Genomic DNA, 27,272 nt, shown 5'->3' with positions numbered 1-27,272 from the left:
ACACAGCCATCAGAGCTTCCCCGACCATTTGGCAAGGAACTCAGATGAGCTGGCAAGTCTGAAGAGCAGAATCAAGTCAGAGCTGGTAAGCCCAGGGAATGCAGCTCAACAAGCCAAGACATGAGCCATGTCCCTCTTTACAGACCCAGGGCCAAGCTCTGCAGAGACTTCTCCGTTCCCAGCTCCACCTGAACATCTGGAGGTCACTGAAGTTTAATCCTAATGAATCACTGCAGTTGGGTAATTGACGTGGCCTAACATGTGCCCCCTGGACCGGAGAGATAAGCTGCTTAGAAAGCGCTGAATCAGGGACAGATGAAACATTGAAACTTTGTGGGCAACTTGCCAGGAATCCCAGGGGCACATCTACAGTAATGCATGTGTAAACCTAACTGAGTAACTAACAAGCACGCACAAGCCCTGACATCTGCCCTCCCTTGTATCTTCTTGGACAGATATACAGGACTGGCTATGTTCACCAGAAGTTTGATTGGCTTCCTTCAGGGCAATGATGGGCCGCGTTTGACGTGTAGGCTGCAGGTGGGATAAAGTTTCCAGAATCTCCACAGCCCATGTGATTTTGCTTATTGGTTGATTTTCTATCACACATCACTGTCTGTACATTATTTACATTTGTTCGCCAGGAAAAATCAAAGTACTGTTGAACATGCTAGGCTGATTACATGTCCTGATTTGTTTCTTATCTACTACATTGCTGCAGTTTCAGTGGGCATAGCCTATTCTTACTCTGCCCATGTTTAACTTTTCATGTGCTCCAGGGGTCTCCCCTGTACGCTGCACATCGAGGCATTCTGAGGAAGACAAGTGAAGGTTCCTTGCAGAGCGTGGGGCCATGAACCTGTGAGGTAGGTAACATGATCACAGTTTGCACAAGTTCATTTTCAAAGCTGCTTTTCTGAACGTAGTAAAATGCACAAATGACAACAGGAAAAAGTGGTTTGTAACAACCAGTCTCTTGTGTTTGAGGCCTGAGGGGGGCCCCACTCAATGTATCCTTGGAAATCAAAGGCACAATGCATTCTGGGAAACCAGTGTGTCTTCTTTTTTTTTTTCTTTGTGGGGACTGGCCACTTCCTGCCCCTGAAAGCCAACCTGGTTCTCACAACAGAGAGAGCAAAAGCTAAAACCATCCTCCAAGCAGAAATGCTAAGGGCCAAGTGTTGGACATGTCTGGCAAAGAAATCTAGGAATTCACAACCAAAGCGACCTCTCTTGCAGGAAATATCAGCTGGTCTCAGTGGAGCGTGAACAACAGCTTTGTTGTCTGCTTTGGATCTGTCCCAGCTGTGGCAGCACTTCTTGGGGATAGGTTTTCCTGCCCTTGTTTCTTGCAACCACGAGGGTGAAGACTAAAGACCCGACTTTCCAAACAATCCATGAACACTCACTGCTATTCTTGCATGGCCTGGATGTCCTGTGTGCTACACTGCTGGTGGCAACTTGGTTATGGAATAGCTCAGTCCAAGAAGGCTCCACAAAGAACTTGATAAAGCCCTCCTAACAGCTGGCTAGCCCAGTGGCGCATCCGCCCGACATATTTCTGCTCATTCCCAACCAGAGGCAGATCCCAAAAGGGAAGGGAAGGCTCCAAAGAGTTTGAGACAAAAAGGAAAATTGCTTCATAGTGAAAAATAAATAGCAAATTCACTGGAAGGGAGAGTCCTGGAGTCCAAGGAACATCTCCTGGTCAGGAAGTGGGATCCTGGCCAGGATACAGATATAGTTTTAATCATCCTTTAACTAAGAGTACCTTGGTGACAGGAGGAAGCGTGCACAGAGCTCACACGTTGCCATTTGATCACAGCATGGTTTTGTTCCTATGTACAAGAAGAGTCATCTGTCTAAGAAGGCATCCCAGCTGCTCCTGGAAGGAAGGCAAGGGCGAGGCAGGAGCTCTGCCACTAGTTCTGGTGTCTCTTCATGTGCAGAGCCAGGTGGTCGGAGCGGGAGAAGCAGCGCCCACAGGCTAGGCACTTGAAGGGCTTGGCGCCTGTGTGCTTGCGGTAGTGCCGGGTAAGCTCGTCGGAGCGGGCAAAGCGCCAGTCGCAACCTTCCCAGGTGCATTTGTATGGCTTCTCTCCTGCAGGGGGCAACAGACCAGAGGTTACAGTGTGCACCACAGTAGCACACCAGTGTCCAACACTTACCTATCGAGGTATCAGTCTCCATCCCTTCCCTTCTAGCTGTCCATCCATCCATCCATCCCTTCCCTTCCCTTCTAGCTATCCATCCATCCCTTCTTGTCTAGCTGTCCATCCATCCATCCCATCCCTTCCCTTCTAGCTGTCCATCCATCCATCCCTTCCCTTCTAGCTGTCCATCCATCCATCCCTCCCTTCCCTTCTAGCTATCCATCCATCCATCCCTTCCCTTCCCGTCTAGCTACCCATCCATCCATCCCTTCTTGTCTAGCTGTTCATCCATCCATCCCTTCCCTTCTATCCATCCATCCCTTCCCTTCCAGCTGTCCATCCATCCATCCCATCCCTTCCCTTCTAGCTATCCATCCATCCCTTCTAGCTGTCCATCCATCCATCCCTTCCCTTCCCTTCTAGCTATCCATCCATCCATCCCTTCTTGTCTAGCTGTCCATCCATCCATCCCATCCCTTCTAGCTATCCATCCATCCATCCCTCCCTTCCCTTCCCGTCTAGCTATCCATCCATCCCTTCCCTTACCATCTAGCTACCCATCCATCCCTTCTTGTCTAGCTGTTCATCCATCCATCCCTTCCCTTCTATCCATCCCTTCCCTTCTAGCTGTCCATCCATCCCTCCCTTCCCTTCTAGCTATCCACCCATCCCTCCCTTCCCTTCTAGCTATCCATCCATTCCTTCACTCCTAGCTATCCATCCATCCCTCCCTTCTCTCCTAGCTATCCATCCATCCCTCCTTTCTAGCTATCCATCCCTCTATCCCTCCCTCCCTTCCCTTCTAGCTATCCATCCATCCCTTCTAGCTGTCCATCCATCCATCCCTTCCCTTCCCTTCTAGCTATCCATCCATCCATCCCTTCTTGTCTAGCTGTCCATCCATCCATCCCATCCCTTCTAGCTATCCATCCATCCATCCCTCCCTTCCCTTCCCGTCTAGCTATCCATCCATCCCTTCCCTTACCATCTAGCTACCCATCCATCCCTTCTTGTCTAGCTGTTCATCCATCCATCCCTTCCCTTCTATCCATCCCTTCCCTTCTAGCTGTCCATCCATCCCTCCCTTCCCTTCTAGCTATCCACCCATCCCTCCCTTCCCTTCTAGCTATCCATCCATTCCTTCACTCCTAGCTATCCATCCATCCCTCCCTTCTCTCCTAGCTATCCATCCATCCCTCCTTTCTAGCTATCCATCCCTCTATCCCTCCCTCCCTTCCCTTCTAGCTATCCATCCATCCCTTCCCTCATACACATACCCCACTCTCTTTCTATCCACCATCCACCCATGCCTACACATACTCCTCCAGCTATCCATCCATCCATTCCTCCTCCCAAGCACATATTCTTCCATCTATCCACCATCCACCCATACCTACACATACCATTCTAGCTATCCATCTCCATACACATTCCTCTATCTATCCATCCAACCCTCTCCCAAAACACATATCCTTCTATCCATCCATCCATCCCCTCCCTTCTATACATCCATCCCTTCCCTCACACACATACCCCATTCTCTATCCACCATTCACCAATCCCTACACATACTCCTGTATCTATCCATCCCTCCTCCTGTGTCTATGCATCCATCCATCCCTCCTCTCAAACACATATCCTTCTATCTATCCACCATCCACCCATCCCAACACATACCCATCTTGCTATCCATCCCCATACGCACTCCTCTATCTATCCATCCTTCCCCCGCTATTCATCCATCCTGCCTCCCAAACACATATCCTTCTATCCATCCATCCATCCCCATACGCACCCTTCTGTCCAACCATCAATCCCTGGACATATCTAGCTGGCTAATCATTGTGGTATGTAAGCATGTTCTCCTATGACAAGTGCAGTCACTCACTGGGTGATCCCTAACCCTTCTTGCTCAGCTGTACCTGAACGGTCACTCTCCATACCACGAGCTTCTCCTCCGAGATGAGGGTATCCCTATGGCAGCTGAGTCAGGCTCAGTCAGGTCAGGCTGCAGTGCTTTGTACAAAGTCCCTAGGCATTTTTGCTTTGAGTTTTGATGAAACATCAAAATTTTCCATGGAAGATTCTAAAGATTTTTGTTTTTCAGCTAAATTTTCCCTAGAACTCTGCCCCCACCTCACACTCCAACCAGCTCTATATTGGCCCTTCACATTGTGACATTTTGATGTGCAGAAGAGCTCCTGCAGGACCTTTTCAGTGTGTTTTTGTGCCTCAGTGTCCCCACCTCCCTGTTTATCCTGCAGATCAAATGGGGAAGTGTCTCAGTCAGCCAGGAGCTTGTGTGGAAAAGCCCATGCCAGCCTCGCCCGGCTCTTCTCCAAATCTGGACAGACTGGTCACACCCTGCAGCAGCTGCAGTCCGGGAGGCTGAGCTGAACTCTGGACTGAGTGTCGCAGCCCACGCTTTGGCAGGGCGTGGTCCCCTCAAATATTAGTCCTCGCTCTTTAACAGCCTGAGCAAGCAGGCAGAGTTCATGGAATGTGCTGACTTTCCCGACCTCAAATATTTACCATTTCATTGGCCAATTATGGAGAACTTAACAACAGCTCAAGTGCACGTACACAGGCAACATACATGTGCATGCCCCAGGACAAGTGCACATCATATGTGCCCACAGACACAGGCATGCATATTTGAGTATACACATATCTGTGCATGCACACAGACAAGAGCTCTCACACACACACACACCAAGTTATCATATGATGCATGCTAACACAGAGACATGCATCTCTGGGCACATACGACACATATTTACTTATAAACGTCTGTTTTCATGCACAAAATCTTCTGCATACAAGCATATGTGTAGATTTGCATGCCCCCACATAAACATTCCCTTGCACGCATGCACACACACAGAATGAGGCGTGAACCCAGCAGCAAACAGTACGTGAAGAAATGCAAAGCACCTTAGCTTTCTGCCAGGTGTGAGAAATATGTTTATGGCTCAGCTCAATAAGAATTTAAGCTCGATTTACAAGCAGCACTTGGGAAATTTTATGGCACTTTCAGGATCACATGGGTTTGTGGGCATCTTTATTAGTTTTCTAAGCTGAAAGACAAAGGCGAGGTTTGCCCCGCTCAGACTCAGCCATTGTCCCAGGCAGGTCATCTGGCTGGGTCAGCCCCACCAAGGCCTTTTACTTTCAAACAATAACAGGTTGATCTCCAGGATAGAAACAAAATGCTTTCCATTGTCCCACAAGCTGGCTCCTTCCCCCAGGACAGCACGGCAGGACAGGCTGGAACAATGAGCCCAATTGGCATTCCGATCCCCAGGAGGTGGGTGAGTGGCCAGTGGGTTTTATATTTAATCGCACAATGGCGCCAGGGCAATGAATGGTGTCCCCTGGAGATTGATATGGCCTAGACCATAGCAACGGGCAAACCACAGGGGAAGGTGTTTGTGATTGGGCCTGACAGATTTCCCAGGCTAGATCCAATTGGGTGGGTTATCCCAAATGGCTTTATTAACCATTCAAATGAATGAGTGACTTGTGGGATGCTATGGTACCATGCGGATTAATACTCTGGCCTATCCACTCTGGATTTCTGGTTACTCATTAGGCTGAATATGGCGGCTTGAGCTTGTGCCTGGGGAACACTTGCCTGCTACATAACCTCCCAATATAGTTGACTCATCAATGGCTTCCCCTCTATCATTCTGGATTTCCCTCTAGCCACTTCCACCAATACTTCTACCAGTTCAAGACACATCTTCTTTTGTCCCTCTGCCCCATGAAGAGGGCATCTTGAGGCAAGCGGTGGAAGGAAGTGGTATCACGTCAAACTCAGACCCCAGCAGGGCCAATAAAATGGCTCCACAGAGAGGCTGGGGTTTGTCTCATCGGGTCACTGCACAATGGCTCAGGCAACTTTTGAGGGCTACCCATCTCTCATGCAAAGGGCTAGGGGCAGGGCCTGGGTTGGGGTCAGGAGAACAGCTCTTTATTTGTAACGGGGGGATGGTTGTTACCATCACCCCATCCTGAAGCTCCTTTCCTGGGAACTCAGTGCCCTTCCTTACTACTGTCTGCCCATGGTAGCTTGGACACAGCCCTTGGCCTTCTTTCCTCCCATCTCCTCCTGAGATATTCTATGGCATGCGTCTCTATGGCACAGGGCTGAGAAAACACTGCACCTCATGCCTCGTTCAGGGCCTGATAAGATGAAATAGGAGCGGAGCCAGGTGGGAGAAATGATTCCCAGGCTTGGGACTTGCTTTGTGATTTGTTCGTTGCTCATAAAAAAAGAAAAGTGACCCCAGGGACAGCTTAATTGCACCCAGTAAAGATCAACACTTCTATAAAAGAGATTTATGAGGGGAACTCTGGTTCTGGGACTGGCCAAGGATTTGATAAGGGCTCAGGCTGTCCTCAGAGGAGCCCTCTGCCTGCCTGCACTGAGAGGGGCCAGGGGGCTGGTTTATGCAGGGAACGCTGGGGCACTGTTGGATATGTTTTGTTTTAATTAATTGTTCAGGGGCTAGGGTATCCAATCCTGGGGCTCTCCCTCGGCTCAAAAGGGAAACAATTCACAAAGAGGATGACCCTTCCCCTTCTGTTTTCTCCTCACACACTGTGTATATGCAGCCAAATCACTTCAAGCTGCAATCCCATTGGCTAAGCAGTGCGACTCCTCCTCAAGTCTGTATTGAACCAATACCCCAGCTGGGTGCAGGAGGTATCTAAAGGTAACTCAGGGCATGTCTACACAGTGGGGTAATGTGCAGGTGCGATTTCTAAAGCACACTAATGTGTCACACATTAATTAGTCCTGCTGGTGTGCACTAAAATCCCTCTAGTGGGCTTTGAAGTAGTGCTATTTGAAACATTAGGGAACTTTTAGTGCACACCAGCAGCGTCTACACAGACCAATTATTGTGCAACACGTTAGTGTGCTTTAGAAATCAGACCCTTGGAGGTCACACATTGCTGCACCATGTAGACAAGCCCATAGTTAGATCCCGTGCAATAGTTAATGGGCATCTCACACACATGGATAGGCAAGCACGCACTGTAATGTACAGCTACCGATTTTCTGTTGCAACTGGTATGTCTTGTTCTCCCAAACACAGGAAGAGCTCTCTGATTGGTTCCTCCACAAACACAGCTAAATCTGTTTATCTAACTGTATTCACTGTGTTAGCGATCAGATTGCACTTGGGGTAATACCATTGAAATCAACAGCTACCACCCCAATGATGGGTATAGTATAAAAATACTGTGGCTAGAGAGAGTCTAAGTATTATGCCAGACTCAGGTGTACACTTACCTGTGTGAGTTCTCTGATGTGCTTTCAGGTGGGAACTCTTGGTGTAAACTTTTGTGCAACCTGTAAAGACAAAACAGAAACCCCTTAGGGTGAAAAATGTTTCATTCTAATACAGATTTAAAATACATGCACCGAGGTTATGGTGAGCTGCAGCAAATCTGAGTTGCCAGAAGGAAAGAGGATTGAAAAGAACTGTGGGTAATAGTTTGCAAATTAGTACCTGTGTAAGGCTTGTTTCTATAGCAGCTAAACAAGGACACTTGTTCAGAATGAAGACTGCATATGTTAGTAGGGGAGGACAAGTTTCTTTCACACACAAGTTGAGAGCTTTTTGCAGCAAGGAGTGCACAACAATGGCAAATCAGGCATGCAAAGGAGCATCCAAACTTTCTAACAGGACCCCCATGTGATATTCCTTAGTACGATCAATCCTCACACTTACATGTCTTAACTGGGGATGGAAGAATCAGTTTGAATAAGAACAAATCTATCAGACCCAAGATTTCATCCCAAGCTCAATCTGAACCTTGTACATAGGTAACATAAAAATGTTAACTTCTACATTATTATTTGACAGTTTTGCGTTGCCTCTGACTTTCTGGATTCTAGAACCACTGCCAAAATACTGCAAGAAAGGTTCTTTTTTGTGGTATTTCCAGCTCCAGCAGAAGCTGATGATATATGAGAAAGTACAAAGCACTGGCAATTTTGTGAAGCGCTGGCCCAGTTTTCAATATTCAAGAGCAGAGCAGATTGAAGAATTTTCAAAGGAACAGTTTTCAGTCAGAAAATGCAGGTTCATCTAAATCAACACATTTCAGATAAATGTGTCAATTTCACATTGTAACTCTGGATATTCCTTTATGAACCTTGCTGACATCTTGGCCTGAGTGATATCTTGTGGCAATGAGTTCCACAAGCTATTTGTGTGTTGTGTTAATACAAGTATTTCCTTCTATCAGTTTTCAATGCTTTGCCTGCCAGTTTTCTTGAATGCTCTCATGTTCTTGGATTATTCATAGATTCCAAGGACAGAAGGGACAATTGTGATCATGTAGCCTGACCGTCTGTATAACACAGGCCAGAGAACTTTCCCAAAACAATTCCTAGAGCAGATCTTTTAAAAAAAGATCCAATCCTGATTTAAAAATTGGCAGTAGTGAGAATGTTTCAATGATGAGTTGTTTCACTGGTTAATTACTCTATTAAAATTTTACAATTTATTTCCAGTCTGAATTTGTCTGGCTAGACCTTTCTCTGCTGGATTGAAGAGCCCATTATTAAATATTTGTTTCCCAACAGATACTTACAGACTGTAATCAAGTTACCCCTTAACCTTCTCTTGGTTAAGCTAAATAGATAGAGCTCCTTGAGTCTATCCTGAAAAGGCATCTTGTCTAATCCTTTAATTTGTCTTGTAACTCTTCTCTGAACCTTCTCCAATTTACAAACACATTTATTAAGACAAAGGGTAAATAGCAGGGCTTGATCTACCTCCTCTGGAGAATCCGTTATTCTTTATATTTTATCATGTCCCCTCTTCTTCAACATACAGTCTACTACATGGGAAATAGCAGCTCATATGCAGGCTTAATAGCCAGCTGCATCAAAAGGAGAATTTTGGTTCCAAAATCTGAAACTGCTTCTTTGATGGCCATTGCAGAGATGAGCTGTATGTCATGTGGGCTGGAGCCAATATAGTATTAGCCATGTATGCCTCTCATAGATAATACAGTGCGCCTTCCATATAGTATGCACACAGATATCGCTGCATAGCCCACCACTACAATGCATCCACCTCTGAGGTGGAGGGTGTCAATCAGCTACATAGAACAACTTTGAGAGGAGGGGACATTTTGGACAAATGCATGACAAATTTCAGACAGGCTAGATCTATGCCCAGATCTACGACACCAAACCAACACAGCAGCCATGGCTATACCTGGGTAATCACAGTGATGGATCCTCCTTTTCTCCAGCTCTGGGTTGTTGCGTCTGTTGTATTTGGGGGTTGGCATGATAATGTGCCCTTGGGAGAGGGTCCCGAGACCATTTGGGAGTGTGGGGATCTGGGACGACTGTACCAGCTTCAGTCCAAATGTGGCTTCATAGGAGGGTGGGGGCGAGATGGTGTTGATGAGCTCAGGTTGATTCTCAGGGCTGCCAGGCTGTGAGTTTGGAGGTGAAGGGGGCAGGTTCAGTCCTGGGACAGGGTAGAAATGCCCCGTGATGTTGAAGTTCCCCTGACCTTGGGAGACATTTTGGAAGTGCTTCACTTGTCCACCAGGCTGGATGGGTCTGGGGAGCATGGCACTGCCGGTGGACATGGTGACGCCGCTGATGGTGTTGATGGCTGTGGTGCTGCCAGTAGAGGGCACCATTGTGGCGACATCAGCATCACCATTTCCAATGGGCATCTGGTAAAGCTGGGCCTGCTGCGGGCTGCCAGACAAAGGGATCTCTGAGGGCATCTCCTGCTTGATGAAGATATTGTTCACCGCCACCGACTGCGGCATGCTGAAGACACTGGTGAAATCCGGCAGCGTCTGCGTCGAGCCTGCCGTGGATGAGCAGGGCTGGGTGAAGCTGGTGCCAGGCTCTGTTTTGATCTGTGGGAATGGGGTGAGGGGTTTGGCAGGCCGGTAGAGCCCGGTTCGCAGGTGTGTGGTGTCAGGCAGTATCACATTGATGTTCACGCTGTATGGCGTGGAGGAGGGCTTCTCTGTCGAGAAGAACTCATCTACCACAGAGGCGCTCTCTCTTCGGTACTTCTTGTCTGGCACCATTGGAACTGGCATCAGCTGACTGGCGAGGTACTTGTCCATTTCAGAACGTGCCTACGAGGAGAACAAAAGAAAGAGTTCTTGAGTACAGTGTTCAGATGCTATGGTGATGGGTGTGCTACAAACATTTAAGATAGGTGGATGGCTAAAAGGCAGGAAAGGATAATGGACTGAGATACAGGAGCGCAGCTCAGTCACTGACACCCTGTGTTACCTTAGGCAAAGCACTTACTCAAGTCTGTGCCTCCATTCCCTGTGCTGTGAAATGGGCATAATCCTGCCCTAGCTGTTGTGAGGATAAAATGGCTGTTAGGTGCTTGGATATAGAGTGATGAGCTGTGCATAAGTAGTTAGGGAGTGAACACATGGATGCAGTCAGAAAAGGGCCAGGATTTAGATTTCTCTATATAAATAATAAGAGAGGGAGAACTGAAAACTAGAGCTGATGAGCCCAAGTCTGAGCACCAGATCCAAGTGCCCTCAAACCTTGGGGGAGTTAGGATCTGGATCTGAACTTTGAGGTTTGGGCCCAACTCTCCTTTAAACTTAGAAAACCTAATGAGAACTCAATTGGTTCATTGTTCCTTCATAATGCTTTGAAAATAAGAGGATACGGTTGGGTTTTAACTGTCGCCCACAGCCCTGGGAACACATCGGCCTCATACTAGCACATGGAATCCTAGATCTGAAACTGCCCAGAACAAAAGAGAAACTGGTCTATCTTCTCTCTCCCCATGAAACTTTCACATTTGTAATATAACAGAGCAGAGTTTTAGTCCTATGATTTTCTATGTATGTTTACAAATATCACCAAACTCCAGATTCCTTCATGATTCCTATCTGACAGAGCATCTTCTGGACATGTTCCCATTGATTCAACAGTCCAAGGGCAGCCGCGTACTAGGAAATTCAACCCCTAGCATCTGACGACTCAAGCTCTGCTCTTTGTGGTTAACGATACTACCACTAATACTCCTTAATGGAGCTGCAGCCTTTAATTATGTGGTTACCCATGTCTCATTCTCATTACATAGACCTCATATACTCATATGTAATAGAGCCAGCAAAACAGTCCGGTTTCCCTGGGCCCTGCAGATACGGGCTTGCAGAGCCTACTGAATACTGCAAGAAACCATGCTCATCTCATCACCACCCACTGAGCATTCTGCCAGGAGGCCTTGCAGCAATAAACAGCAAAGTTTCCCCTAGTGCAACCTGACACTAATTTAGCCCAAAGTGTTTTATTCACCCGGCACATTATATGGAAAAAGATATGCCTATATCTCCTTCAAAAGATTCCCAGACTTTGCCCAGCTGAGAGCCATACTGGCAATGAGCCAGGACGCTAGAACCATGCCTAATTTGTATTTAATGGAGCAAGTATTGCAGCCGCCCTGCTCTTTAAAATGGAGGCAGCTCCCTGACACTACATGTCCCAGCGTGCAATGTTCCATCTTGATCAGAGCAGTTGGGCAGGGACCTGAAATCTCCAACAGGCTGCTGTCGCAGAACTGTACAAGCTGCACTGGGACCTTAGGCTGCCATTGGCTGCCCGTAGACTAGCAAGAAGTGTTCTACCCACCTGTCTGGTGTTATCAGCATATCATCCCTATCAAGCCAGATGTGCTGGAAAGCTCTCAGCTGTCATTAGAGGGGACATTATCAAACAAGGGGGTGAGGGATAGTTTGTTGCCCCCCAACAAGTTCAGCTCGTGTTAAATGCCTGACCTATTCCCCTAGGTGCTATGGGCTCAAACACTCTCCTCTGATCTGGGACAACCCTGTGTTACAGTGACAGACAATATGGACCAGAGCCATAAAGTGCAAATCTAGAATCGGATCAAACTCTGAACTGTTCTGATGTTTCAGAGGTGTTCGCACTCAGGTATCGGGCTGGGCTCATTCTAAAGACATGCCCGCGCTGCAGTTTGGGTCTGAACACCAATTTCCATAGCGTTTGTATTCGTGATTCCTATTTGGACTCATCCCTGGGTAAAGATTGCACAGAGCCCTTGGAGCGCCGCCTGTTCTCACCTGGTTTTCTCTGCACTATGTGCCACTCCAGCCTGTTATTTTTAGAGTCAGGAATCAGATCACTGCTAGGCAGTACCAGGGGCTCTCCCTCCACCTCTGAATGCCACACATACCTAAGCAATGAAATGACCCACTCGCCAGGGAGATGGAGGAGGGAAGTGTGGGTGTCAGACATATTTTACTTCAAAGTTTCCCTTATCTCTGGTATTTTGATGTCTTGCCTTCACTTTACAGGAAAGGAGTTTTTCTAAGAGGTTTCCATAAGGATGTCTAGATCCTCCAATGTATTTAGGCACCTAACACACTTAAATCAATGGGACTTGGGCACCTATATAGGATCTGGGGCACTGGGACACTTGACACTGCATCTTTGTGCATGAATTCCATGCTGCTCTATTTAATCCTGTGCATTCTCAAACAGGGATTCCCTAACCCCCACCTCGCCTCTGCAACCTTCACCAAACCACCAATAATAATAAACAACACCATATTGCACCATCCACCCCCAAAGGAGACGCAACCAACTGAATCTACCTCTCCCACTACTAAAATGCAGCCAGCTCAGGGGTGGGATGTGGCAGCTGATTAGCTGCGTGCCACAAGCCCCTTGTGTGGGACAGGAAGTGAAGAATACTGTACCCAGGCTCAGCTGGAGCACCATTTATAGGCCAGCAGAAGGAGATGACCTGAGCCCAGATATGGGCAGAATCCCGGGGCTGGCTGCTGCTCCTGTAAAGTGCAGTGGAAACTGGAGTAGTTGCCAGGACACCCTTTGTGTGTCATCTGAAAGGCAATCCCCCTGGTATCAAAGTGCCCCCAACGTCAGACTTGGACACTGCCTCTATCCTGGCTCCCAGGGAAGAGTGTTTTTACTGTTGTACGACTAGGCTTGCGTTGTGCCAGGCACTTTACAAGAACATCATAAGAGACAGTTCCCGCCCCCAGTGCGTCTCAAAGGCAGCCACCATGGCCGCATGCAGCCACCAGGGGCCTTTCTTGCAGCTAGAGCTTCCTGGGCTGTGATTGGGGATGAAGGGGGCAAAGTAGCAGCCCTTCCCCGGTGCTCCTGGATACACTGCCCTGGTGTTGGCTGCTGGGGCCGCCAGCAGGGGTTGGGTCCTGCCCCTCTCTGGAGACCACTTTTCACAACAGACTGGCTAGCTAGCAATAAGTAAATTACAGTGATTTGGATGTGTGTATGTGCCTATTTATTTGGTTTTCCTACAGCTAATTAAGTATATTTGGGAAAAGTTTGAGCGTGGCCATCAGCAAGAGAGGGTGGCTGCACGTTGAGGCCACCAAAACATTTGTCCTGAGAACGTCTAACAGACAATACGGAGGGAGGGAGAAGGAAGTAGGTGGAACCCATTTGACAGTTGGAGCATAGAGGTGCAAGAGATTCAGGGACTTGCCTGTGGTTACACGGGGAGCATAGTAGAGCCAGGAACTGAACCAGATCTCCTAAGTCCCAAACCAGAGCTCTCACCACGCGACTCCCCTTCCAATCAGCAGTACAACTCATCTACAGCGAGTACTGCATCAAGTGTGGTGGAGAGATGGACAGGGAGTGGAGAATTCAGCATGCTCTAGTTACAGTCTCTTCGCCCTTAATTTGGTTCTTAGTGAACCCCAGGGATGGATCTGCTAAGGAGAAACCAGCTGCATTTCCCGAAGGCATCCACTACCCCGAGTTAGCTTTATGAGGGGCAGAAATACACATGTATAGAATAATAAAAACCTTCACCTCCATAGTAAGCTGCATTCGCTGCTCCATCCTCAATGGAGTAAGCTGTGGAATAAACACAGCCCGTTACTGGGCAGTCATGATGTAGTTCATAGTAAACACAAGACTCAGCATCCTATGGAACTTTACCCCCAGATGGGGGCCACTTATCACACTGTACCAAACCCAGTGGCCCTGTTGAGCAGCGATGGAAGCTCAGGGTATGAATGACTCGGATGTGCCAGGGGCCTGGCTGTTGGAGAAAAAACACTCCGCACTAGGGCCCTGCAGAGCTCTGTGTGCTTTGCTAGCTGGGTGCAGGGAACGGGCTGGGGCTTCCTTAATGCTGGCTGCCATTTTGCATGTGCACCGGGGACCGTCCCTCCATGCCTGGCTGGACCTCAGCAGCCCTCTCCCGATGTCGTTGGTACCACAGGCCAATCAGAAGCCCCAAACACACACGCATGAGAGACAGTGAGCTAGAGAGCTGCTGCCCCTGCTTAATAACCCCACTGGCTGCTGCCTGTGGTGCAATCTGGTCCCAGCTGCTGTCAGCAGGTTCCCTCCAGTCCGTTCCCACCAGCAGCCAAGACTCCCAGCTTCTGCCTTCATCTCCCAGAGGATGGGGGTCTTGAACCCAACTGACCCCAAGACTAGTTTAATTAGGGAAAAAAGCCTCCTTTGTAATTTGCATGGTCTATTTTTTAATGCCTGTTGCTTTGAAACTCCACTCCAAACTGCAAACTGTTTGAATGCATTTGGAATCAATTTACATTTGTTTTCCCTAATGCTTCTGGCAAGGCTGCAAATCTTTGCAAATATGCACACACACAAAATGGAAATTGTTCTAGAAAAGGGTGGGTTTGTTTGCAAGAAATTGTGAATTTGTGTGGGGGAAATTCTGTAACAAAATTCTACCTTGTGACAATATCACAAATGTCCCTACATTTATTCCTGTGGCAAAATTATCTAAGGAACACATTTACCTTGTGCAGGATCCAGAGAAAAATTAAAAATAAAACAATCAAGTGATGGGGGAGGTTTCACAGTTTTAGACCGTAGTCAGGAATTCCCAATGGTCCTTTCCCATACCACAACCTCTTTTTCCATACCAGCACTCTCAAATCCCCTGCCTGTGCAGCCAGGATATAACTGGGACCCCCCCTCCCCATTTAGTAACACAGGGAATGCAGTGATTATGACCCCCAGGTTGAGAGCCCCTGCCCTAGAGTTTTGAGGAATAAGTTAGTACTCTGTGTTCAGAGTGGTGGCCCGGTGCTGTAAGCACAGAACTGCGAGCCAGGAAGATACATTCAAAGCCCAGAGTTAACACCAGAAAGATCCTGGGCTCAGAATGGAACACCAGCTCCTTTAAGCCATGAGTTTTTATGGCTGAGCCTGTGGACGAGTCACTCAGCATCCCTCCTGTCTCAGCTTCTCTACGTGTCAAATGGGGGTGATAATAGTTACCTCCCTTCTGGGCAGGTGAGGGTTATGAGAATAAGCTGATGTTTGAAAAATCATTATGTAAGTATCAAGCATCAGAGATGTAGCAGTGTTAGTCTGGATCTGTAAAAAGCAACAAAGAGTCCTGTGGCACCTTACAGACTAACAGATGTTTGGAGCATGAGCTTTCGTGGGTGAATACATATGTTAGTCCATAAGGTGCCACATGACTCCGCTGCATTATGTAAGTGGTTACTATTGCTGTTCGCCCTGCCCTATGATATGAGGGCATCAATGCCCTGCATTTCTAAGCCCAGCAATAAATCCCATTTCTTCCTTATAGAATGTGGGGAACCCATTATCCTTAGGTTTGGAGAGTGGGGGTTAGGGTGACCAGATGTCCCTATTTAATAGGGACAGTCCCGATATTTGGGGCTGCTTCTTCTACAGGTGCCTATTACCTCCCACTCCCATCCAAATTTTTCACACTTGCTGTCTGGTGACCCTGGTGGGGGCAGGGTATGGAATTACGCTGCTTTGTTCCGATCTGCCACCTTTGGCGCTTTTCTTGTGGACAATGCACGTCCGGGGGATAAACCAACCAGTCGGATGAGTTGGGTGCTGTTTCTTGGCGTCCTCAGCAGGCCTGGGCTCTCACTTCTCTTAAGAGGCCTAATCCTCCCTGAGGGGCAAAGAGGGATTTTGTGGGGTTGCTGGGTGGGTCTGCTGCCCGGGAAGGACATTCTTCAGGTCAGTGGGGAAAGCTGCCATGCCAAACCCTGTGGAGCTTGGTGACCCCTGGCTTCCCAGACAGAAACAGATCACTTTCTATCTGGGAATAAACAGGCTGAGAACACAGAGGTTATGAAAGGAACAAGGCTTGTGGGGAGGGAGCAAAGACAAGAATAGTGGTGTGACGCTCATAGAAGCCATTCCCCAATCCTCATAACCCCTGTGAGGTCAGGTAGTCTGTGAGATGGGAGCAAACAAGAGACAAGTGACTTGCCCATGGCCACCCAGCAAATAAGTGTTAGATCAGGGACTCGTGCTCTCCAGCTGTCAGCCCCACTAGGCAATGCTGCCTATCAAGACAGGAGTCCTTCAAGCCCTCAGCTATATTAGCCAGCCCTGCCCTTTCGAGGAGGGAATCTAAACAGATGAATGCAGCAAATTCAAGCCTTTGTTAGCACTCTGGACAAAGCAAAGCATGGCTTAGCCAGAAGGGTCGACCAAGTCCAGGGCTGGCAGGGTGGTAGGCAAGTGCAGTTAAAAGTCTTACTTCCAGTCCATAATGTGCAGAATTGCCATAGCTCCACCAAAGCAGTAATGGAAAGGGACAGCAGCCAGGCATCCAACCTGCTTGTAACCAGACCCTGTGAGGAGGCTTGAGGTACTTTGAAATTTGCAAGGGTCTCCAGGGGGAAGATGAGTGCCCCCCGGTAAGCTCAGCCTGCATCAAAGCTGTTTGTTGTTTTTATGACAGGTTTTCCCTGGAATGCTTTTGCTCTGAATAAACAGTACTTTGCTTTATGCACGCTGACTGGTCACTGGTTAACTTTGTCACTGCCCCTGAGACAACAGGAGTAATATCAGACCCACAGTGAATTTCAGGAGGAACCGCACCCGAAATCCAGAGGTAGAGAGTTGTGTGACTCTGCTCCAAGCACGGTGACAGCTGGAGGCCTATGACCTAATTGGGGGGTCCTCCTGGAGGGAATCAGAGATGCAGTTACCTCAGAACTGTGCCACCAATGTAAGGCCCTAAGATACAAACACATCCCTGGGCACATAGGCACCGACTTCTGCTGGAGCCAGTGGGTGCTCAACCCCCTCTGCTCCGCCCGTCCCACCTTTGCCCTAAAGTCCCCACCCCAACTCCGCCCCCTCTCTGCCCCTATTCCAACCCCTCTCCAAATTCCCACCCCGGCCCCGCCTCCTCCCCTGAGCATTCCCGCTCCTCTCCCCTCCTTCCCAGAGCTTATTACACCGAGAAACAGCTGCTTTGCGGTGGCAAGCGCTGGGAGGTAGGTGGAGAAGCAGGGACCCGGCGCTCTCAGGGAAGGAGGCGGAGGTGGAGGTGAGGTGGGGTGGGGAGCGGAGCTTGGCTGCCGGTGGGTGCAGAGCACCCACTAATTTTTCCCCGTGGATGCTCCAGCCCCAGAGCACCCACGGAGTCGGCGCCTATGCCTGGGCTTCCAAACGAATCAGCCCTACAGAGGAAGAAGTGCCCTCTGATAGATTCCCGTGACTCCTCAGACTAATTAGCATTAGCTGGAGGGAGCTATAGGTCAGAGGAAGCAGGCATATTGACTGACCTCGTTAAGTGACAAACACAGCAGGTAAGGGTGTCAAATAGCCTAAAAGCACAAAACGTCCCCATTGCGAAAATGAAAAAGCAAATCTCATGACATACATGCAACACAAATCCCAGGATGAGTGTACATCGCACATCCATCACAGGCATGCATCACCAACCATCACAGGCGTGCAACACAAATCCCACCACATGCATCCAGCAGAAATCCCATGATCAATGCGCGCCATGATTTGGTTTCTGCTTCCTCTTCCTGAGCTATTCAGCCAAGGGATTGGAAGGCAAACATGAAATTGTCTCCTTCTGCTGGGTCAGTGAGTGACATGGATAATGGTTTCCATTAAAGACAAAGGGAAGATGCAGCATGAGCCTTTCCTGGTGTAACTGTCCATCCGAACCCATCACCCTATGACCTATCTATCAGAACAGCACAACGGAGTCATTTGAAAACCTCTTCCATTAATTTCCTTATGCTTGGTGCTCCATTGCTTGGGAATTAGAAGCACAGCACATGCCAGTGTCGTTGGGCCCAAACCGTCAGTGGTCCTGATCTCAGCACCTCGTAGGATCAAGGGCTCAGGGACTACTGATGATGTTTTGCCTTGAATGTTTTCTGGCCAGAATTGGAAAATCTTTGAGCTAATGCACACACACCCCCAACCCATTCCATCAGCCAAGCCAGGATACTCAGGCTCAACAAATTGCATAAACACTGTCACGCTTCAGTTCTGCACATTCACAGGCAACAAATTCCCACAAACCTGAAAGTGCGAGATAACCGGGTCTGTATGGTAAGAGAGGCAGGGCGGGGGTCGGTAGTGCAAGGACAAAGAACCCTCTCACTCCCACTCCTCTTGCAATAAGGAGGCAGAAGATCCAGACTGGATTTTGAGACCTTCTGGAAACAATTCCTTGCTGCGATGCTGGATCTGAAGTCAACCAGTTGACGTCCTCTATCCCCTCCTTTGGAGAACATGTTGCCTCTTCTGGGCTAGACCTATACGAAGGAGGCATCTTTTTTCTCACCCTATGATTCTTTCTTTCTTTCCAGCAAGAACCTCTGCCACCCCCAAAATGCACTATATATTTCAGGAATCTTCTCTCCTCCAGTAAAATCTCTAAGCCTCGTTTTGCTCCAATTCTAGAGTAACTGAGCCCAGTGGAATAAACGAGAGCTGAATTAGGCTCTCTGTTTCCATGACACTGGAATGGTGAGATTAGAGTCCTGGTCAGAGCAGCACACTGTAAGGAATGGGATCTTTCGGCCTGTGACTTAACTGTTATTGTTCTCTAGGGTACGCCCATACTGCAGGGGGGGAGCCAGTCTCCCAGCCCAGACAGACAGACTCGTGCTAACATGTTAAAAATAGCTGTGTGGATGTTGTAGTTGAAATCAGGGGCTACCCAGAGTTTGCACCGGTACTGCAACATGCACTCTGCTCTTTTTAGCACACTAGCGTGAGCCCGGCTTTGTGGGTACATCTACGCTGGAGACGAGGTGATCGCTTCCAACTTGGGTAGATGTAAGTGCACTAGCTGTGACTGAGCTAGCGTGCTAAAAAGAGCAGTGTTGCCATGGTGGCATGGGAGGAGGGATGAGCTAGCCACCCCGAGCATTATCCCGTCTGAGACCCTAGGCATGGACCGGGAATCTAGCCTAGACCATCCCGCTGCCCAAACAGTTTTAGCATGCTAGCTCAACCGACGCTAGTGAGCATACGTCCACCCACGGTGGCAATTACACCTCCAGCTCACGTGTGGACATACCCACAGACATGGCAAGATGAGGAAAGGGTGTGACAAAAGCCACTTGAAAGCACAATGCTCCTAGAAGGGTTCTCTCCTTACACATGCCAGGAATCACAGAGAAGTGGGCATTACCCAAGCCTTCCCAGGCAGGTGAGTACGCAGTGTCCTGCTGCCGCTCCCACAACATGCCTGCAACCTGCAGTGTACCTGGAGAAGAATGCAAGCACAGGAGCAGCTGGCTCACAACGCAGGTCTTCAAACAACTTCACAACTTCAAACAACTTCACTCCCCACTAGAGAGGCTGTTACTAGCGTGGGTTGGAAAATATGCATCAGGCTCACTTTTCCCTGGAACACGCTGTTTCTACTACACCAAAATATTTCACATCCTCATACAGATTGTGATGAAGCTGCATTTTGAAAAATAAAAATAGGAAAAAGCCTTTTTTAAAGTGTTGGAACTTTCCCTTTTGATATTTCCAGAGCAAAAAGCTTCTGGGTTTTCATTTGGAAATGGCGTTAGTTTACATATTTTAAACAATAAAATATAATGAAGTAAGGGTCAAAATCAAAACTAAATGTTTTCATTGACCCCCAAATGGATTTTTTTTTCAGAATTTTGTTTTGCAAAAAAAAAAATCATAATTTTGGACTTTCCCAAATTGGGATGAAAAAAATTTAACATTTGGAATATATTTGTGGGATGGAAAACAATTTTTGGACCAGCTCTAGCTATTTGCATGCATGATTGCTATGTTTGTCCCTGGGCTGACTGAGGAAAGTGCAGGTGAGGACTCAGTGATGTGCTAACCTAGTCACCCATTAGGTTCTCCTCAATTACATGAAAAGTCAATGACCTGCTGCTTTAATGTCAATCATTTCCTCTTGGCCTGCCACAAAGAGAAAAAGGATTTAACCCTTTCCCTGGCTCACTGCCAAGTGCTTAGCTTGAGATGGTGTTATGGGCAGTAACAATACTTGGGGTGTCTAGATACTGCAGGGAGACACACTCTAGAAATGATTATACTGAGAAAGCCTTTAGTATTTTCTATCAGGGAATCCTCAAGCTTTTTATAGACCAAATGAATTCATCCTCTCAACTCCCAGTGAGTAAGTATCAGATCCATTTTTCCAGAGGAAACTGAGGCTCAGAGAGGTAAATTGACTTGCCCCAGACTAGATAGCAGGTCAGTTGTAGAGGCAGGAGCAGAACCCAAACTTATTGGGCTTTGGCCACCAGATCGTAGTGTGCCCCGCCCCACCCCGTCCCAAAAAATGGGGAAAGGAAAAATACTTAAGAAAAATAAAATTTTCATTTCCAATTTTATCATCAAAAAAATCCCTGAAAAGTTTTGTACAAAACCATATCATACCATTTCGTTTCTTTTGAAATTTTTCTCAAAAATTAAAATGTCATTTTCAAGTCACGTGGATGACTTACGCGCCACGTGATCCTTAGCGTCTCCAAATAGACAGCCAAAAAGAGAAGCAGTGACCAGGATGGCTATCCACTACGACCTGGGCTGACATCCACCAATTCAATTCATGCTGGCCACCAAACAGGAACAATTTGGTGCTGCTGTCTCAGTCTGGATTCAAACCAGTGCCCTAGAGGTAGAATGTTCTATAAAACCAAGATCATGTCCTTTCTCCAGGACCATCCAGTCAGTCCAATTTAGTCCCTTTTAGACAAGAACATTTTAAGCATCCTTTCATCATGAATTCTTGTGTTTTAAAAACTGACTAATCTGGGGATACACACAAACCAATGGCTTGTGCTCCCCCTGCCGTTTCAACAGCAACAGCAGGCAATGATCACAGTACCTAGAACTGTGCTGCAGTTGCTGGCTTGATGATTAGGTGCTGTGTAAGCTAAAGTCATTAACTAACAAACAGCCATAGCAACATCAGGTGTTTGATTCCCTCCGTCTTTCCTGGGTGCTGAAATGTCTGCTAAAAACAGGAAGGGATTATTACGTTGGTAGTAGGGGGAAAGAGCCATTCAGCATTCCTCCAGGTTTTTGATCACTCCAACCCAACATATTTGCCATCGGGTGCTAGCCATGATACCAGAGCCTGATGAAGTGAATGGGAAGTCATCAACAGTCTTTCATTCAGGCCCCTTTATGATGATGATGGTTTATTGCAGTAGTGCCTAGGAGCTGAGGGACAAGAGGCCCCTATTATGCTAATCACTGAACAAACACAAATCATGCCTCAAAGAGCTTTCAGTCTCAACAGATAAGGAAGACAAAGGGCAGGGGAAAGGGAAATAGCAGACAAGGCCCTTAACCATGAGTGTAGCTTCACCCGAGTAGACCCACAGAATCCAGTGAGACAACTGATGTGAATAAAGTTACGCAGGTGCTAAAGCGATACAGGTTCTGGACCTCCGTGTGTCTGAGTGAGGCTTCCCTCTAGTGGCTAGGTCACATACAAGATTCAGGACTGGTGCAAGCAAAAGCAGCTCTTCTTTAGTTTCAATAAGAGAGACGTGTTGTTTGGAAGCTGAAGGACGAGGGTTCTAATCCCACCTCTTCAAGTGTGTGTGTGACAGCAACCCAAGTCCAGCTCCACAAAGGTACGTAAGCTCCTAACGTCCACGGAAATCAGCAGAAGTTAGGAGCTAACTTCTAAACACCTTTGTGGATGTGGACCCAAGTCTGTTGTCTGCAGGCATGGATCTGTTACAGTACAACCGCTTTCCCCTCGCTCACACACCTGCTGGGAACACAGTTTCCAAGCTCCTAAAAAGGAATTACCAACAATAGGAAGGAAAGACATCAATCAGAAGCCATGACAAGTTCTTGGCAGCATCCCTTTAAAAATGTGTGTTATAAATAGAATGTATTTATATACAGATTTGGTTCAGTATCAGCATTTATTGTCCCTTTAGTTAAATATTGACCTGTACAAATATTTGCATCTCTGATCGTTCAGTCTTGATATTGACCTCAACTGAAGTCAGTTTCTGTTTGTTGCCTCATTTGTTCTAGAACTCTCTGAGCATAAGAATTAGCGACAGCACAGGCAGTCCAGCCTAGCAGGAGAAAAGTCTGAGATTTTTCCTTTCAAGCAACTCCAAATACCCAACAGAGGGCCAAATACTCAGCCAGTGTATATCATCATAGCTCCAGGGCAATCAATGTGCCCAGATCCCCAGCTAGTGTAAATTGGCTACAGTTCCATTGACGTTAATGGGTCAGATTCTCAGCTGGCATAAATCAGCGTCTCTCCACTATAGCCTCCACTTAGTTTCAATCCCAGCCAGCTAGCACAACTTTACAGGTGCTAAACTGTGTCTACATTATGTGCTAACTGGGGATTTCAGCGGGGTTACCTACTTCAGGGTTGCTAACTCGATATAAAAAAATCACATTGTTCCCTAGTCTACATAAGGCCCCTGGGGTTATTACCACAATACAGCTTTCTACCTTGAGTTAATGGATTGCCACATAACTGGAGGTAGCTAACATAGTTGTAAACCCTAGGATGGGCACCTTATAAAGGTTTGTTCCAGGTTTGGGAGTTAGGAGCCTAAATACCTTTGAAGATCTGAGTCAAAGTTTCAGGGTAAACCCCACACGTTTATGTCCTGCAACAAAGTGTATGGAGCATCTGCAAAGGCATTAGCTCCCCTGATGTAGTTGGCGATGGTAGAAAACTCGTGCGTGCAAACCCGGAGAGCCTGAGAAAACCCCTCAAAAGCCTGAAGTCGGGCAGGGGTGTTCAGCTTTTGCAGGCAGGATGGGGGAAATTTCCTAATGAGTGCTATTTTTCAGAAATCCGCTCCTAGCTTCGATGAGGCTGGTGCACAGAGAAGACCCAGTCCAAATCCAAGCTCTAAGCCCTAAGTCCAAGCTCCAGCATCTGCCAAACAGAAAATGAGAGGACACATTTGACTGGGGCTTTGAGAAAGGGAGCAGAAACAACCGTGAATCCATAACCGGCTTGTTAAGACCTCCCTTAGCAGCCCAACAGGCCCTCGGCTTGGATCGAGCTGTTGTTCTGTGTTACATGTGGTGTACTGAACCTGGGCTGTTGCCGCTGATGGAGTCTGTATCTATGGAAAACAACCTAGTCTTCTTTATGAAGTATTCCAGACAAGTAACCAGACTGAAGGGCACCTCCTATCAGACATTAGCACAACTGCAGACTCTGCTATCCCCAAGTTGAAGAGGACTCCGTACCTGTCCAACATTATTCAATCTAGGCCAAAAGGGACTTCTGTGACTATCTACTCTGACATCTTGTGAAGCACAGGTCCTGTGGCTCTCATGAATTAACTCCTGCTGGAACTAGAGCAATCTTTTAATGCAGGCTTTATTAAGCAACCTTTTTTCTCCACCTTTATGATTCTTGGACAACTCCAGGGCTGGCTACTTTGGCCATTTCTTAGCAGCAACCCTGCTCCAAGTCTGTTATTGCCCTTATCTAACAGTATCTTCTCCCATCTCACTGTGGAAGATGTCTCTCCCTGACACACACAGCACGACTGCGAATGCTTCTGGCTGGTCCTCCAGAGCTAACAAACAACACTTCTCAAGCAGAATAGATAGCTGAGGGAGTTAGCAGACAGGCAGTGAAGCCTTCTCAGAATTCATCGCTCCCCAGGCGAAGCCCCTCAGAAGGAACAATGGCGTTAACCTTGGAGGCCTGCGTTTGGGAAGCAGGAAATCACCGCTCAGACTTTCCAAAGGAATTGTTTCCAATGTAAGTTCAGGCTCTTGTAATCTTAGCTAATATAGATCACTATGGGCCTGATCCCCAGCCTACCCAAGTCAACTGGCATTTTCTCTGCCCCAAGCCCTGGCAGAGTGCAAATTAGCAGAACATTGGTAGATGCACTGAGCTGCATGGGATCAAAGCCTTCAATGCCTTCAACCACCTGTGATAGGGACCGTTAAAGCACTGCAGCCAGCTGGAGTTTACCACGCTTCTGTTATTAGTTATTTTTCAGCCCCCACCAAGACCAGGGCCCCATCACGCTGGGGGCTGTACGCACACACCATGATAGATAGCTCCTGCCCCCAAGAGCTTAGTCTAAACAGACAGAGCAAGGCTGGGCAGAGAACCAAAACATACAGAAACTTGCCCAAGAGAACAGCCCAGAACAGAACCCCAGAATGTCTCCTGACATCCCAGCCAGTGGCCTGCCCACTAGACTACACTGCCTCTGCTCCAGTAAGGCTGCCTCATTAGAAACGTATTTATTTTAACACCAGTTTGGAAGCCATGTAGCATATGCTTCCATTCAGAAAAGTAGTTCCTGGTGGAAAGATGAATCTAATATAAACAGTAAGTGGGGGATGCTCACTGGGAGGTCAGATTCTGATCTCAGGCCAAATATGGAGTAACTTCTCTGGATTCACACATTCCCTGGTATAACTGCGACTAGACTCTGCCCCGGCCCCTTCTTGACAGCTGTCACCATATCTACTGCACTGCGTTTTCTGTCTCAACTTTCCCCGTCCTCTAGCTCCTCCAGGTTCCTGAGCTCCTATGGCCCCTTGTCTCCTCCACCCCATGTGCCTGGTTGCCTTTTTCAGGCATGATTAGTGGCCCAACAGCCTCTGCCAGCTCCCACTTTGCAAACTGGGAGAACGAACAAAATTCCATAGCTGCTGACTAGTATTTGCATTGGAAAGGTGGCCTGAAAGGGGCCAGAAAGGGAATGTTCCTGGGGCGATGGAAGGGGAGGGGAGAGGGAATTTAAAACTGCCACATTCAAGCCTTCCTCTGCTTCCTCCCATCAATCCCCAGCTATAGCTTGATCCGAAGTCCACTGAAATCAACAGAAAGGATCCTGCGGACTTCAGTGAGCGTTAGATTCAGGCCTGTAGTGAAGTACGGTAATAGCGTTAATGCAGCCTAGTCCATCCTCCTGTTACGTGCTCCTGCAGTGCTGTAGCCAGCCTGCAGGCTAAGGCAATGGTTTCCCTATGAAACACTGTTGCAAGCAGAATGCTAGGACAGAGCAGGAATTCACAGCTTTTCTTATGAAGCGGATGCTGGAGCTTTCAGGAACTTCTCAGGCTCTCCATGCTTTTCCTATGGTACTGGGAGCCCTCGAGGTTGGACCCAGCAGAACTGCACCAGCCTCTCTGCGCAAGGGGCTGTCCATGCCTACAGAAGGAGAGCCAGGTTTGCCGCATACCAATTGGACAAGTGTATATGGCTTGTGGTCCACAGTTTGTCTTGGTGATATTTGAATATGAATAAACTACATTCATTGTGCTGAATGAACAGAAGCATGATTCTTTCCCCTGGAAATCACGCCCCCCTCCTCCTTCCTGTAAGGGCTAGTTCAGATCTGAACTCAAGGGCCTGATTCCCCTTTTTTTTAAATCCATCCCTTTCACAGGATTTACACCTGATTACAGCTGGTTGGGAATTTCCGACAAAAGTTTTTTGTTAAAATAAAAAAAACAACCTTCCAGTTTGTGGAAACTGAACCATTTTGCAGGAAAGGGTCAACTCTGACTAACGTTTCCACTTGAAAAGTTTCAAAGTCATCAAAATTTGTTGTTTTGCCATTTTCTAAAAAAATCATTTCACTTTCCCAGTTCAAAACAACTTCACTTTCAAATTTTAGCTAAGAGCAGTACCAAAAAAAGTTAAATGGTTGGAAGCAAAATGAAACTTTTTGAAATGATCAGAATGAAACACTTCAATTGACCTGAACCAATTTTTTCTAAGGTTTTTCAGTTCATTAAAACTTTCAAACTTTTGACTTCTCCTTCCATGGGAAATGTTTCCAAAATCTTGAAAACATTCGCAGGATGGGGAAAACATTTTCTCCTTTGCTCCTGATCTACACCAGCATGCGAGGAGAATAAGGCCCATAAATATTTCCCCAGTACAGCAAAATGAAAAGCAAATCTCAATTTGTGTTGGCAGATAACAGGCAGCCTGGTTCTCCCATCCCTTCCCAGGTCTTTGCTTCCATCTCTGCAGAGTCAGGATCTGCTCCAGCATATATGGGAAGCGCAACAGTTTACAAGGGCTGCCAGCATCACACGACATATGAAATTTACCCATCTGTGGCATATCATGGTAACGGCATGCACATGCCGAGCTCAGACATATGCATGTTTCTACAGCACAGTCAGGCCTAGTACGACCTATATCCCTGCTTTCTCAGCCAGTGAGCACATGCAGAGTCACACACATTTCGATCAATAGTGCCAAGTATATTAGCAGATTAAATGGCATTCACAAATAAATGACCGAGACATCAATCCTGTGGAAATGACTCCCACTGGCCAAATTCTGCTCCTGTTTACACAGGTGCAAATCTGTGATTCCAGTGGGAGCACTGGGGCTAAGCTACCCACCCAGTACTAGTGGAGTACTTAGGTGTAACTAAAGGCAGCATTTGGCCCTTACAAATCATTATGAATCACAAGTTTCTCTAGCTAATGAGCATAAATCTAATTTTCCATTGCCTCAGCAAATGGCCACATTATGTCATGATGTAGCAATCCAATGGTACCACAAATTGATGCAACGCTGAGGCATCAAGATCTCTGAACTAAACCGGTGACTCTTTAACTGCCCTTCAAGCCAGACAGAACCTTGAAAATGGAGCTGTCCCATTAATTAATTTCATCCACAGCCTCATCCTACTGCCCTGCACAGTGTGTGGCGGCACAATGGTCTGTATAACATGCATTCACTTATGAGGATTATTTTTGTACTACCCTAGCACCGATGGGACCCATCAGTGCTGGGTGCTGTACAAACAAAGGACAAAAGAAATTGGTCCTTA

General features: G+C 47.4%; 1 protein-coding gene across 2 annotated transcripts in view; it reads right to left on the bottom strand.

Annotated features, from left to right (window-relative positions):
* Positions 1-1,080: 1,080 nt before the first annotated feature.
* Positions 1,081-27,272, bottom strand: part of LOC127056479 (Krueppel-like factor 5) — a 38,666-nt gene continuing 12,474 nt past the window's right edge. Inside the window, exons 2-5 of one of the 2 annotated variants that reach the window (XM_050964363.1) lie at positions 14,014-14,058; positions 9,395-10,289; positions 7,453-7,512; positions 1,081-2,101 (exon numbers count right to left, since the gene is read on the bottom strand). In XM_050964363.1, coding sequence (XP_050820320.1) covers positions 1,923-2,101; positions 7,453-7,512; positions 9,395-10,289; positions 14,014-14,058 — 1,179 coding nt within the window. In that variant the 3' untranslated portion in view covers positions 1,081-1,922. The remainder of the gene's footprint in view (positions 2,102-7,452; positions 7,513-9,394; positions 10,290-14,013; positions 14,059-27,272) is intronic. The other variant, XM_050964364.1, reaches the window with a different exon arrangement.

The sequence above is a fragment of the Gopherus flavomarginatus genome, chromosome 8, assembly GCF_025201925.1.
Source record: "Gopherus flavomarginatus isolate rGopFla2 chromosome 8, rGopFla2.mat.asm, whole genome shotgun sequence".
In the NCBI taxonomy this organism is placed as follows: domain Eukaryota; kingdom Metazoa; phylum Chordata; order Testudines; family Testudinidae; genus Gopherus; species Gopherus flavomarginatus.
This window is presented reverse-complemented; position numbering and strand designations above follow the sequence as displayed.